The 14,560-nt window shown below is 60.0% G+C and overlaps 1 protein-coding gene across 1 annotated transcript; it reads left to right on the top strand.

Moving 5' to 3' along the window:
- Nucleotides 1-1,295: 1,295 nt before the first annotated feature.
- FOXF1 (forkhead box F1) lies at nt 1,296-5,247 on the top strand. Its single transcript, XM_079119631.1, has 2 exons — nt 1,296-2,555; nt 3,876-5,247. The coding sequence occupies exons 1-2, from the start codon at nt 1,430-1,432 to the stop codon at nt 4,034-4,036; spliced, it is 1,287 nt and encodes a 428-aa protein (XP_078975757.1). The 5' UTR covers nt 1,296-1,429; the 3' UTR covers nt 4,037-5,247.
- The last annotated feature ends 9,313 nt before the right edge of the window (nt 5,248-14,560 follow it).

The raw sequence follows: 14,560 nt of genomic DNA, 5'->3' as shown, positions 1-14,560 counted from the left end.
TAGGCCAACTCCCCCACCCCCCGCGCGCACGGGGAATTCTCTATTATTATTAAAGAATCCCCGAACATGTTTACGTTGAGCCGTGTAAACTTCCTGCCAGGGCCTTTGCCATCTCTCGGGAAATCAAAACCTGCGCTTGGAAAATGGGAACTCCGGGACCGCGGGGCCAAAGAGGAGTTTCAGTGTGTGCGTTGGCTGGGCGGTTGGGGGAGAACTGGGCTACCCGTGAGTTCGGATCAGAGCGTGATGTGCGTTTGCGTGAGAGTGCGAACTTCTGCTCCCACCGGCCTACTAGGTGTGCGTGAGCGCGCGCATTAATGGGCGTCCACATGTCCGGCGCTGTGAGCTTAAGTGGGCACGCACGGCGCATGTGGGTCTGCGTCTGCGTGATTTACTGGCTCTCCGCGTGCACGTACGAGTGTGCTGTGTGGGCGCTAGCACCCGCGTGTGTGCGTGCAAGACAAATGAGTGAGCCGGGCTGCTGTTCTGGGAACCTGTGGGGTTGTGCACTCGCCCAGGTCCGGCCTGCCTGCGACGCAGGACACAAAGTGACCTCGACCAGTCCTGAGCTTTCGTTTTCCGCCCGCGCTCGGCCCGGGGCAGCTGGCCGCCCGCTCGCGCACTGCTGGGCGAGTCCGAAAACTCCCGGGCGCGGCGCAGTCCTTCCCGGGGCGGGGAGAGTTAGGTAGGCGGTCCCTCGCGGGAACTTACGCCGTCCCGCCGCGGGGTCTCGGAGCCAAGTCCGCTCTGCCCGCGATGGTCGCGACCCGGAGGCCTCTACTGCTCCAGCAGTTGCCATTTGCCCCCGGGCTGTGCGGGTCGGGGAAGGCCTGGGGCCCCGGGCTGGCTTCCCGCGGCGCCGCCCGAGCCTAGAAGGCGGGGGCCTGCCCGCAACGGGGCCGAGCGGCGGGCGGAGGGCACAGTAACACTTGCTCGCCAGGTTGGTGGAGGCGGGGCGGTTCCGCGGGCGGCTGCGGGCGGTGGAGGTGGGGCCTTTAAGCGCCCACCGCCGCCGGGCCGGAGGAGGCAGCGAGGGGAGGGACTCCTGGGGGTCTTACTCGGCCCGCGTGACACCGCCGAGCGGAGACGCAGTGAAAGCGGCCTGGGAGGGAGTCGGTGGAGCCGAGCGCCGCGGGCGGCGGGGACAGAGCGCCGCTCCCGGCCGGGGCGCACGCCCGCAGGCCCTGGAGGTGGTGCCTCCCCCGAAAGCCGGGGGGAGCTTCCTCGCCGCCTCCGCCCGGCGGCCCTCGGCCTCCGCTCGGCTCCGTCCCCTGTGGGAGGGCGAGAGAGAAAGAGGGAGGAGAGAGGAGTGGGGGAGGAGGGAGCCGAGGGAGAGGGGCTCTGAGCCAACCGCGGCGGATCCAGCAGCTCCTCCGGGAGGGCGGGCGGGGGCGGGCGCGCCAGGCGCGCTCGGGAGAAGTGGCCGCCGATGACGGCAGAGGTGCAGCCAGCCCCGCGCGCGCAGCCCCCTCCCCCCCGCCCTCCTCCCCCTCCTCCTCTTCCTCCTCCTCCTCCTCCTCCCGGCTCCTCGGCGGCGCAGAGCAGCGGCGGCAGCGGCGGCGGCGGCAGCAGCCACCCGATGTCTTCGGCGCCCGAGAAGCAGCAGCCACCGCACGGCGGCGGCGGCGGCGGCGCGGGCGGCGGCGCGGCCATGGACCCCGCGTCGTCCGGCCCGTCCAAAGCCAAGAAGACGAACGCCGGCATCCGGCGCCCGGAGAAGCCGCCCTACTCGTACATCGCGCTCATCGTCATGGCCATCCAGAGCTCGCCCACCAAGCGCCTGACGCTCAGCGAGATCTACCAGTTCCTGCAGAGCCGCTTCCCCTTCTTCCGCGGCTCCTACCAGGGCTGGAAGAACTCCGTGCGCCACAACCTCTCGCTCAACGAGTGCTTCATCAAGCTGCCCAAGGGCCTCGGGCGGCCCGGCAAGGGCCACTACTGGACCATCGACCCCGCCAGCGAGTTCATGTTCGAGGAGGGCTCCTTTCGGCGGCGGCCGCGCGGCTTCCGAAGGAAGTGCCAGGCGCTGAAGCCCATGTACAGCATGATGAACGGGCTGGGCTTTAACCACCTCCCGGACACCTATGGCTTCCAGGGCTCCACCGGCGGCCTCTCCTGTCCGCCCAACAGCCTGGCGCTGGAGGGCGGCCTGGGCATGATGAACGGCCACTTGCCGGGCAACGTGGACGGCATGGCTCTGCCCAGCCACTCAGTGCCTCACCTGCCCTCCAACGGCGGCCACTCGTACATGGGCAGCTGTGGCGGCGCGGCCGCCGGGGAGTACCCGCACCACGAGAGCTCGGTGCCGGCCTCCCCGCTGTTGCCCGCCACCGCCAGCGGGGTCATGGAGCCCCACGCCGTCTACTCGGGCTCTGCCGCTGCCTGGCCGCCCTCGGCCTCCGCGGCGCTCAACAGCGGAGCCTCCTATATCAAGCAGCAGCCCTTGTCCCCCTGCAACCCCGCGGCCACCCCGCTATCCGGCAGCCTCTCCACGCACTCCCTGGACCAGCCATATCTGCACCAGAACAGTCACAACGCCCCGGCCGAGCTGCAAGGTGAGCGGGAATCCGGGACTGTCCCTGGGCGTGTGTCTGTGAGTGCCGTACAGGACCTCCGTGGGGAGACCTCTCTTCCTGCTGAAGGAGGGACCACTCCCCAGGGTGCCCGGGGGTCCCACTCTCTCCCTTTGAGGGGTGGATGCAGCTTGAGGCCTCCGTTTCGGTCTGATTTCTTTCTTTCTGTTCTAACTGCCCTATTGGCCGCCCCAAGCTGGACAAGGTAGGCCCCACTGTCACCAAAACGACTCAGACCCCCATACTCTTAGTCCTTTCGGGTCCCTTAAGGCCTCTCTCTCCTCAGAAAGGTCTCTGGATGGAGTGAGGACCCCCGGCCCTGACCAGGGAACCCTGGTTTCCTGGCACCCCAGCAGGCTGTGTGCCTGGGCAGAGGGAAGTTAGGCCTACAGCCGCCAGGGCTCGGTGCTCACGGGCTCAGCCCGGCCTTTAGGGAACCAGGCTTGGCAGTGAGTCCAGGGGCATTTTGTGTGACAGAAGTGTGGTGGCCAGGCCCAGGGAGGGTCAGACCTGCCGGCTACACAGCTCTTTGTTTCTCAGGATCCAGGTTTTTAGGTCCCCAGACTCCCACCTAGATACACACAGCTCTTTAAGAAGATGCGGAACAATCTCCCCCTCTGAGCCATCCACCCTCAACTACCCTCTTCTGGGCCTAGTTCTGGAAGGAGTGGGGAGCAGCTCACAGCGGCCTGTCAGGGGTCAGCTGTCAGCCACCTCCCAGAGGCAGGAGTTGGGCCTGGAGGCTGGCGGACGCCCTCTTTATGGGGGTCACCCTGCTTGGGCAGTTTCAAAATTCCTACCAGCTGCCCTGGGGGCCTGCTCTCCAAGGGATCTTTCCTCGGAGAAGCCACTTTTCTCCCCTTCGGATAGCCCGCTGCTTGCCCTGCCGCAGCTCAGGCCTCTCGCTCCACCCGGGTGGAGGTGGCGGCTGCAGGAGGTCCGGCTGCTGGCCTGGCCTCCGTCAGCACAGGCTGCCTCCCTTACCCCTTCCCGTTCTGCTTCGGGGAAACCCTTGGCCTGGACCCGGGTGCCCAAGGCTGGATAGGCCCTGGTGGTGGGAGCTACGGGCAGCAGGGTGTTGTTCTGGGATGGTTCCCTGGGTGCACAACCCAGAACCTACCACCCTGCCTGGGTCGGCCCCACCATGGGTGGAAAACTTGGGGAGTTAGGGAGGGAGCGGAGGCGGGTGGTAAGGCAGCCCTGGAGCCGGGCTGGGCAGTCGCGTGCCCCCTCGCACAGCCCCGTGGTCCCAATGCTAACTCTTGTGTGTCCCCAACCCTTCTGTCTCGGCTGGCCTCGCAGGCATCCCGCGGTATCATTCCCAGTCGCCCAGCATGTGTGACCGAAAGGAGTTCGTCTTCTCTTTCAACGCCATGGCGTCCTCGTCCATGCACTCAGCCAGCGGAGGCTCCTACTACCACCAGCAGGTCACCTACCAAGACATCAAGCCCTGCGTGATGTGAGGCTGCGGCCCACCGGCGCTCCGGCCGGGCTGGCGGGCCCAGGGACCTCGGAGCCCACCGCAAGGAACTGCTTTATTCTCGAGGTATAACTTCGGCAGAAAAAACGGGGTTGGCCCCTCCCCAACCGGATTATTTGGAAAGAAGTCCCCAACGCCGGCCGGCGCCTGCCGCCGTCGCCGTCAGCGGCTCCTGGCCTCGCTCTCGGCGGGGTTTAGAAGGCGACCCGGGCCTGCTGGGACTGCGGCGGCGGCCGGCCGGGCGCGGTCTGTCCGGCGAAGGCGCTGCGCTGCCGAGGGCGCCCGACACCCAGAGTTCTGCTGAGGTCCCCGCCCGGGCCCCGCGGGGCGGACTTGGAGGCGAAAGGCAGACGTGAGACCAGGCATTATCAAATACTTTTATTTTTTGGTTGAGTATTTATCTTTTTATTTTTAACTTCTTTGAAAGAATGTCTTGGAATGCAGGTCTCCCTCCAGAGCCGCTGGCGTGGGGAGGCAGGGGACAGGACGCCTCCCGCGCTCTCCTCCAGCGACCGCAGGTGGATCCCGGCGCCAGTACCTTGCGTCGCCGAGGCCACTGTTCGTCTTCAAGAGAAAACAGGAGCCAAGAAGCCAGCGGCAGCCAGGCCTCTGCGGGCCCTTCCGCGACCTCTTCCTTCTCGCCGTTTTTTTTAATTTTGAATTTCATTTTTACCTTTTCGGTGGGTATTTTCTCTCTCCCGAGCTCTACTGTAAACTTTCTGGTCCGAGAGCGAGGTTAACACCGCGACCGAGGCCTGGGAGGGAGGCCGGCCGCTCTCCGCACTGCGGTGACGCAGAAAGGTTAAGGCACTTTGAAGCTCCAGCCAGGCTCAAGCTCTTATTTATTCTCTCGCCCCAGCACTCCACACGCCGCCGGGCTCCTCCGTTTATCAGTATTAATGGTGTAACTTTGTTGGCAATATTTGCCGTGTAGATTTTTTTTTTTTAGATATCCATTGTAAATTTGAAACAAAGACCGATCCATGTAAAAACAAATTTCCATATGTTTTATATAAATATATATAAGATGAAGGACTGTCCCCCTTTTTAGTATTTGGGCTGCTGGTCTGCAGCATGTGACACGTATTTTAAATTTACTTCTGCACTGTATAAAACAACAATTTGAGGATGTTTTTGCCTTTTGTGTATTTTTTCCTAAAAAAAGAACAAAAATAAAAATGTATAACATTTGTATATGGCCTTTAAAATTGTATCAACTAGAAATAAAATCACATGGATATTTTATTGGGATTGGGATTACAGAATATCTTCCGTGTCCCAAACGTTGGAAGGTTTTGGATCTCTAGACCTTGCAAAATTTAAAATCTGGGTAATTCAGAATACTTTTTTCCTTTTGTTTTTCTTTTTTTCTTTTCCTTTTTCTTTCTTTTCACCAGTCCTCGCTTACTTTCACATTGCAGTAAAATGTGAACGAGGGTGACTATTTTTCTTGGCTTCTGTTTTTAAAGAAGAGCCCTCTGCCCCTCTAAATGTCATTTCTCGTTTTAAAGAAATAATTAAACATTTAAAGAAAAATCATAGTCCTCCCCCCTCAGGAATAATACACTTATGTGTGTTATACACACAAATTATATATGTGTGTGTGTGTGTGTGTGTGTGTGTGTGTGTGTGTGTGTGTCTATATTATTTTTCGGTGGCTACTCCAGGACCAGCGAGAGTTTTACTTTGAACTTCAGATTTTACTGGTCCTGTATTCTAGATGTTATAAATCATAAAACAACTCAGAAGTTTATTTTGGTTTTTGTCTTGTTTTGTTTTGTTTTTTTGGTGTCGATACTTGGTTTTCCCCAATTGAAAATGTTCAAATTTTACAGAGAAGGGGACCCGTGCCGGGAGGCCAAGGCTCAGGCACATTTCCTTCCGTGTGGTGTGTGTGTGTGTGTGTGTGTGTGTGTGTGTGTGTGTGTGTGTGCGCGCGCACGTATATGCACGTACATACGTTATACATACAAATGTATGATTTTTTTTTTGTTTTTCTGAGTTTTTGTTTTGTTTTGTACGAGGATTGAATCCGAGATTTTGTGCGAGCTGGGTAAGCGTTCTACCACCGAACTACAGCCTCAGCCCTAAAATTCTGAGGAAGGGTCTTGCTAGCTGGCCCCGGCTGGCCTCGAACTTGCCATCCCCCTGCCCCAGCCTTGTGAGTAGCTAGGCTTGCAGGTTTGCCATCTCGCGTCTCCTAAATCACATCCCCCGCCGGGTGGGGGCTTAAGTCGTGTCTTCCGCAGACCACCCCTCCATCCTGGCTACCTGGGAACACAAACAGTAAGTCACATTGTTGGTGCGGCCGCGGGTCCTGACCCACCGCAGTGTCCGCGCCGTGGGGTCGCGAGTCTCTGAACCTGCTTCTTCTCAGATTTGACATTTTGGACGTGGGGGTAATTTCCCCGGTGCTCTGTTACATCAAAATCATCAATAAACTCGCCGGGGCAATTCATGTCCCAAGCTAACAGCTGTCTATAAAACCGAGATAAAGGGGACAGATAAAGGTCGGCGACTCGGACCGCGGAAGCGGCTGGCCGGGCGCGCTGTGCACAGCGCGCGGTCGCCCGCACGCGCCTGGCCCTGCGCTCCCGGCGATCGCAGCCCGCAGCCCGCGGAGAAGGCAGGGTGCTCCCGGGGAGGCACCTCCGCATCCCCGAGCGCGCAGCGAAACAAGCCGAGGAAAGCCCGGGCCTCCCAGCGCGGAGCCTGCCCTCCGTCCAGCCCGCCTCCGCCGTCGGGCCGGGCCCCCTCCGCCCGCGGCCAGAGACTGCGCCCCAGTTAGGACGGAGGCTGGGGAAATGGGGCTCATTAGGGGAAACCCAAGCCGGCGCGCCGCGCGTCCCAGGCTCCTGCTGCAGGGGCTCCGGCCCGGCACCGCCAGCTCCGAGCCCTGGCGGCCACAGGCCTCCGAGCGCCTGCGTTGTGCGTGACGCCGCTGGACCAGGGTCCCGGAGGCCGCGAGCCCGGCTTCCTGTTCGTCCCGGGCAGTGCGGTCCTCACAGCAGACTCTCCCCGCTCGCCCATGTCTAGGGCCGGCCGGGTAGGAGGCACCGGCGGGGCGATGTAGGGAAATGGCCCTGGTCCCTGGGGACAGGGGTCTGGCCAGCCGCGGGAGGACGAGAGGCGAGGTCCAGCCTTCCCGCGAGGAGAGCAGGCAAGTCTGGAGGCAGGACAGCCGCTACACCCGCGCCGGAGATTTCGGCCGCTTCCGTTGGACCCAGACCGCACTTGGTTGGACTGCCTTCCTCAGGGCTGGTTTCGGCCTGGGCGCGATCGGGACCCCAGGGTGAAGGTCCCACCGCCATGTGTCAGCGCACCAGCCGTCCCCCGCGCGCTAATGACAAACTTGTAACGCCAAAGCGCCCGTCTGGGGCAAAATGAGATCGACTGAGTACCTCAGCGGTTATCCGCTAGCACCATGGGGCATCCGCCGCAGAATCCTTCGGGTCTCCACGCACAGTTTAGGGGGTTCGTCCTAAAGCAACGCAGTCAGGGTGCCGCTAACCCCCATAGTAAAGGCTGGGAGGAGGGGAAGGACGCGAGTTCCCGGCTTCAGTTAGGGGATTGCACATTCCTGGGCGCCATGCTTCTGGCGGGGCTGACGCCCTGGTGCTGCTGAGGCCCAGGGACTGACCCTGCCAAGGGACCCTTTGCTGCAGGTGGGCTCCCCAAGCCCCAGGTGGGAGGAACTGGGGGCCTGACCGGACTTCACTCCTGGAGTTGGTGCCCAGGGCCCCGTCCTCAAGCTGAGTGGCCAGCAGGGAAGGTCCCCTGCGAGGACCTCTGGTGACCAGGCCTGGCTCTCCTAGGTGCATGGCTCCCACCATTTTCTTTCCTGTGTGGGGCTGGAAGGTCCAGGGTAGGGCAGGGTTAGTGGTGTGAGAAAAACGTAGCTTTCCTGGGAGGGAAGGAGAGGCAGAAGATAGAGCTGGATCCCTGCCCTGCTGCCACCTGCCTTGAACAAGCCAAGTCACCTCTGAGTCTTGGTCACCCCCTCCGATAATACTGTCCTGGTGGCCTGGGGGGTGATTGTTAAAGAAACCATCCAGGGACACCTAGTTCCCTAGCACCTGATGGGAACGGCCACCAGACCCCTCCCATTCTAGAGCTCTGGCGATGTGTGCTCTTTGGCAGGGGGTGGCCACAAAAAGCCCATTAATCCATGTTCTAGAAGGGACCCTTTGGAAAGAGCTGATCGCCCATCTTCCTCGGCTTACCTGGACAGACATTCCCTCCCTGGGGGAAAGGAAGACACCACATGTGGCTCAGGTTGTGGGAGTTTATCAACGGTTTGGGCCCGGGGCTACTGTGTAGGCCCACCACCAGAATCTCCTACACTCATGGAGCCTGGGGGCAGGCCACAGGGGGAAGAGAGGTGGCAGGGCCCTGCCCAGTGGCCTCCCCTCTAAAGTTGATTCCCAAGAACTGCCCGAGTCAGAGGTGCCCAGCTGTCTGCTCACACCGCCTTGACCTTTGGAGCTGGGGCCCAGGAATCCAAGGCTTCCGCAGCTTGCCAGGCGGTCCTGCTGAGTGCTAAGTTTAAAGACCTCTCTGGGCCCTGAGAAAGTCTTGGTGATGCGGCTCAGCTCTGCCTGGCCTCTGCTGCCCTCTCCTGCCTGCCCAGCGCTGGGATCCAGTGGCGAGAACAATGGTTGGTGGGAAGAACCTGGGACCCAGCAAGCAGGCCTGATGGCAAAGCTCTACGATGCGAGCTGTGTGCGCAGAGCCAGGCAGCTGCAGGCATGCCCCCTGCACCGCCTCAGCCCCCGGTGGGCTTCCCATGGCTCCTCTTCAAGGAGCGGAAACTGCGCAGAAACTGAGCTGGAGCGGGGGACTTGCTGCAGACACAGCACAGGCGAGATGGAGAGCTCGGATTCAGACCCAGGACCTTGGGCCCCAAACCCACGTCCCTCACCATTATGCCGCGTGGCTCCTGGTCATCCATCCTCCTCCAGCCACCCAATCCAGTGAACAAGGAGGAATGTCGACCTGCAGTCCACAGTCCAGCCTCCACTGGGGCGGCCACGATGGGCAGGTGCGACAGGGCAGAACGGGCAGAAGCTGCCCTGCTTTGAGCGCAGCAGGGCGGGGCCTGTGGAGGGCTGGAGCCTGCTCTGGTCGTCCCTGCTCCCACCGACTGCCACACTTGCGTCCCTGCAGGTGCTGGGGCTGATTCGTTTCCACCCCTCCCCCGGCTTCCTTTGCTTCCCTGGCCCCTCAGTCCTGTGGAGGGGAAGCCAGGTGGGGGACAGTGCTGGTTCCTCCCTGCTCTGCTGCCTCTGTCACACCTCAGAGCTCTGAGCACAGCCTTAGGCGTCCTGTCCTTCTCCGGCCTCTCCTGCGGGCAGTGCCCGGAGGGTGGCTCTCCTCCCCCGCCCTCCTCCTCTCCTCTTCCACCCTGGGCCTCGCTCGCCCTTAGCGTGCACACTGCCCTGAGCTACCCCCAGCCTCTGCTCTTACACTTCTCCATGTGTTTGGCTTGGGCAGGGGAGAGTGACCACAGATGTCGGCAGCTCAGGACAGGACGGAGGCAGAGCCGCCCAGACACCAGTGCCTGCGGCTGCCTTCCTTTGGAAAGAATCTCTGGTGAACGACCTGACAGACCAGTGCCCACGGTCACCCTGCTGGCTGGATGAAGGAAGGACCCAGGGCAGTGTGTGCGTGACTGCAGGCTCAGGCACTATGAGTGGGCAAGTGTGCTCGTCCCTTTCAGAGCACACGGGTTCCTTGTGCTACCCAACATCTGGCCACAAGGGGCCATCTGCTGCTGCCCTCCAGCTGTTTCCAGCACCAGCATACCTGGTCACATGTACACCCTGAGAGAAGGTATCACGGAGGCCAGGCCACCCTGGGTGTCCCTAGTGTTGGGTGGGGCAGGCACCTGGGTCCAAAGCCAGCCCAGCCTGGTAGCTCTTGTGTTGACTACCACCCCCCAACCCTGTCCCATGACCTGGCTGTTAACCTGGGGACAAAGTCCAGAGGAAGCCTGTCCAGAGTGGACAGACTGCTGGCTGGGTGTGGGCTCCTCTCTGTGCTTCGTGTTAGCAGCAGGCACTGCATTGGCCAGCGGGCTCTGTCTGGGAACAGCACTGGGAGCTTCTTATTACAAAGAACGGCGTCACACATGTGCCCGACTGTGGAAGTGGGCCAGATACTCCCATGTCCCTGGAAAAGGATAAAACATCTGTGTTTTTGGCAAATCCTTCAACGCAAGCCTCAGGCCAGCATACGGTTCTTCTGTGAGGCAGGCACCCCCGCCGACCAGGCCCTCTGCTGTGACCCCTCGGCAGGTCCAGCTGCGTGAGCAGAGGGCTGGGCCACCTCTGCCCAGACAAAGCAGGTACTGTGAGTGGAACAGTGGGCAAGGGGGCAGCTGCAGGTGAGGGGAGGCTCAGCAAGGTGGTGCCGTCCTGGGCAGTGGGGACAGGAGGGCGGCAGGTCCCAGGGTACTCCCCAGGGCTCCTCCAGGCAATGCCCACCCGGTTGGGGGGAGCTGAGGGCCAGGAGACCCCCTTGGGAGGGAGAGGAAGGCAGTCAGGTCCATCTGCCAGGAGAGCCTCTGACCAGCTCGGCATGTAGCTGCTGCTTCATGAGGACTCAGCGCCACCTGCTGTCCCCTCTGCATCTAAAAGTAAGTCCCCAAGGAAATTCCACCAGAAGGTGAGTGGAGTGGAAGGCACAGATAACTCTGCATTTGGCATTTTAGACCCCTTGACCTTTTATAAGGAGGAGTTGGCTTTGCTCAGAAGGGGGTCAAACTAGCTCAGCCTTTTCTTAAGTGTGCAAACAACAGGGATCATTTTTTTAAAACTCCAGAAAGATGAAAATAAAAGCAAGAGACTCTTCAACTGCCCCCCGCCCTGCAGCTGCGTTGGCCCCAGGAGACATTCGCCTGTGCACTGAGAGCTGGCAGCCTGGGAGAAGTCAACGATGCATGCGGTCATTAAGGGCAGAGACCAGGGCTGACCACCCCGCGGGCTCTCCCACGCAGGCCTCTTCTGTTGAGAAGAGCTATCAGGAGCCACCGGTGAGTTCATCTATGAGGAAACAGGCACAGGGGAGTGAGCACTTCGCAGGAGGCCCCGGGCTGGACACTATGGGCCCTGGCCTAGGGGGCAGCAGCCTGTTCTTCATGTGTTCAATGGTGTCTCTGTTCTGACTAAATGCTGTGTCTTCCAGGTAGCCCTGAGGCCCTGGCTGTGGTCAGTGTTTCCCTGGGGACAGCCTGCTCCCTCCCAAGGGGGTGGGGCTCCAGGGTCCTGGCCAGCTCTGCTGTGGGACCCGAGAAGCCACAGAACCTCTTGAGGCCATGCGTTTCTTATCTGGGAAGTGGGAAGGTGCAATAGCAGCTTCCCGGGTTCTGGCAAGGGCTGAGCACGTTGCTCCCCGAGCTGGGAGGCGTTTAGTTTGCTCACGACTCACACCTAGGGCCTCCTTTACTGCCTCCAGACCTCCAAAGTGCAAGATGTCCACATTACAGGGTCACACGTCAGCTCCATTTTAACCTTCATGATTTATGGACATCAAGAATAAAGGCTTCCATTCACAGGAAGAAGTTCTGCCCCGCGGGAGGGACGGGAGTGTGGTTCCCAATTTAAAAGTCTCTGCTTGTTTGAAAGATTGCCCAGGCAGTCCCCAGAAAAGCCTCAGGTGACCACTACAATTGGCAAGGGACCAGTGTGGATGGCGGGAGGGGCGGTGAGGAGCAGCTCCTCTGGACCTCAGCTCCAGCAAGGAACAGGGCGAAGCTGGCAGAACCCTGCACCTCCCCTCGTCTGCGTGGGCCATGGATACCAGGCTATTTCAAGCACGAGGAGCAAGGCTGGTCCCGTCGTGGTCCTTTGGGCTGCAGCAGGGGTGGTGACCTAGTGATGGCAGATCAGAACTAAAGGGTGCAGGGCAGACCTGATCCAGTGAGCAACCAGGTGCCCCAGACTCCCCGCAAACATCAGCTGGAGCAGACCAGTCTGAATCAATCTGCACAGCCTACCTGGCTTTGCCTCTTTCTACCATAGGTGGCAAGGTGGGGACAATCCAGCACAAAGGCAATTCAGTGATCTGTTGCAGTGGGCTCCTGGCCTCACGCCCCACTCACTAGGGACTGGGGACCAGTCACTTCCTCGTCCCCTATCTCAGCTACCTCATTCGTGGAAGAGGGTCTCTCTCAAGAGTGACTGTGAGGACTGCGCTGTGCATTTACATATCTGTATAACTTTCGGTTCTATATTCAAAATACAGTATGTTCATGATTTATGTATTAGTATCACGTATGTCGAGAGAGAGAGCACCGAGCGCGGAGGCTGACGCACTCCTGAGAGGCAGATGGCTTAGGCAGTAAGACCCACCCCTCACTCAGGGCTGCCCTCCGGGGCACTCCATGGGAGCAGTTCACTCTGTTCTGCCCGGCTCCAGCATGGTGGCTCCGGAGGGCCTGGATCCCTTCCATGCTGGAGCCCCCTCGTGGTGGCGCTGGCTCAGTGCCTCATCCTGGGCCTCTGTGAGGTGGTCTGGGTTTCCTCCTGGCACAGGGCTGGACTTGGAAGAACTTCTGGTTTCTTGGGTCTGCTCACGCAAGCCGGCATGTCGAGACTACTGCCAGATTCAGGGTGGTTCTTCAGGAGTGCCAAGGGACTTTGGGGATGAGTCTCACGACTCCCCCACTCTGAGCACAGCATGGCGATTTGGAGCTATTATGATCAGGGGAGGGGCTGGCGTCCTTGGTGCAGAGGATGGAGCTCAGACTGTACTGGCCAGGTGGGCGGTGGGCAGTGGGCAGAGCTGCTGCACACACCTTTCCTTCCTGCCTTCATCTGCGAAGCAAGAGTCAATTTGAAGACAGGTGTCCACAGACACCCCTGCCCCCAAATCAGTGGCCTGAAGTTTTGGGGGCATCTGTTCTATTTGGAACACTGGTTGCACTGGATCCAGATAAAGGCAAGTGGACTCAGCACACCTCGGGACTCCTTTCTGCTGAGCAGGGGATGAGAAGAGGAATTTGAAAGCAGAGTCACCAGCAGCCGTGGCACTTCCCAGGGACCTGGGGCACAGGCAGGTGGAAATGTTCCAGAAAGAGGCCAAGGGAACTGATCTGTTTTTGCTCCTTTGGCAAAAAGAGAAAACCTCACATTTCATGCCACCTAAGATCAACAGGCCGGTCCTGCAGTGCTGGGAGCTGCTTGCTGCTGGGCTGCAGGATCGGCTGCAGTGAGGCAGTGCTCCACCCGCCCCTTCCTCTTCAAACCCGCTTCCACCATGTGCCTGGGGTGGGCTCTGGTGGGCGATCTTGTCACTGCCACTGTCCCCGCGTCCCACCTGCAGGTGAGTGCATGGGGTTAGGTGTGCAGGGTCACTCGTTTTGAACTAGAGAGTCAATGGCACCAAAAGACCCTGGGGGACAGTGCTGCAGAAGGTGGGCAGGGTTTCTCTGGGGCCTGGGAAGGCAGGCTGTTGCCCGGACTCAGGGGCTGCCAGCTGGGACCGGCAAGACCTGCAAGTCTGCCAACGCGGCCCTTCTCCACTAGGTCACACATCTGGAACTGCATTTAGCCAATCCTTCTCCAAATGACAAAGACAGGGACACCCAGCCCTGCCATGAGGTGCTCCCAACCCCATGTGGCCTAGGGGTGAGGAGGGGGCAGAGGCAGGGAGTGCGCTGGCCTAGCGATGATGACCTTATCAGGCTCGGCTCAGCCAGTTGGTGGCGGGACAGGGAGGCACAGGCACAGGCAGCTTCCCAGGGACACTGGAGAGCATCTCCACCAGCGGGGAGCCGTGCATGTGGGGCCTGGCCAAGAGCACCAGCCTGCGCTCCCAGCCAGGCTCCAGGATGGGGGGCTCACCTGCATGTGCATGTGGACGGCGAGGATTTGCCTTCGGCATTCCAGAAACTGAGAAGGAAAAGGTTCAGGTTATAAAGAATAGTTATCTTGGCCACTGGTTCAAAAATGATTTAAGTAATACTAAAAAAGCCTAAGTATGGTAACAGATGTCTGAAAAGAACACATGGACATTACAGTGGTTCTGGATGAAGGGGTGACTGCCGTTTTCCTTGGTATTTTTGAACACTACACAGCTGTTTCCAGAGTCGTATCGCACCTTATAAAGGTGTTGTTGTCTGCTTCCCAGAGGGATTCCTACCCACACATCCCTCCCAACAATCGCGGGGCTGAACCCACCTGCCCGTCAAGTAGCCTGGAGGAGCAGGGGTGGCGTCAGGGGCCTGGCTACGGCCTGAGCTCTGTCTGTGAGTGACACTTAGGCGTGTGCTAGCCAGCCCACCAGTGCCCCACTCCTGCCAGGACCTTGCTTGCCACATGCAGGTGCCATTCCAGGGAGGAGCTGTCTTCAGAAGGTCCAGCCTCTGTCCAGAACCCAGGCGTGTCCACTGAGCTGTCGCTCCTGGAAGCGTCACTTTATTCAATGAGCCCTGAGCTGCCCGGAAGGCAGGTTCCAAGCGATTACTTGTTTTTGTTTTTATTACATTAAGAACAAACAAACAAAC

This window comes from Sciurus vulgaris, assembly GCF_902686455.1.
Source record: "Sciurus vulgaris genome assembly, chromosome: 17".
Taxonomy (NCBI): domain Eukaryota; kingdom Metazoa; phylum Chordata; class Mammalia; order Rodentia; family Sciuridae; genus Sciurus; species Sciurus vulgaris.
Note: the sequence above shows the minus strand (reverse complement) of the source record. Positions and strands in the feature narration are given on the sequence as shown.

What these genes read in the sequence shown, in the direction of transcription:
- FOXF1 (XM_079119631.1), top strand. Translation starts at nt 1,430, where the DNA reads ATGACGGCAGAGGTGCAGCCAGCCCCGCGCGCGCAGCCCCCTCCCCCC. An exon ending in CGCCCCGGCCGAGCTGCAAG is followed by an intron (nt 2,556 to 3,875) that starts GTGAGCGGGAAT and finishes CTGGCCTCGCAG; the next exon opens with GCATCCCGCGGTATCATTCC.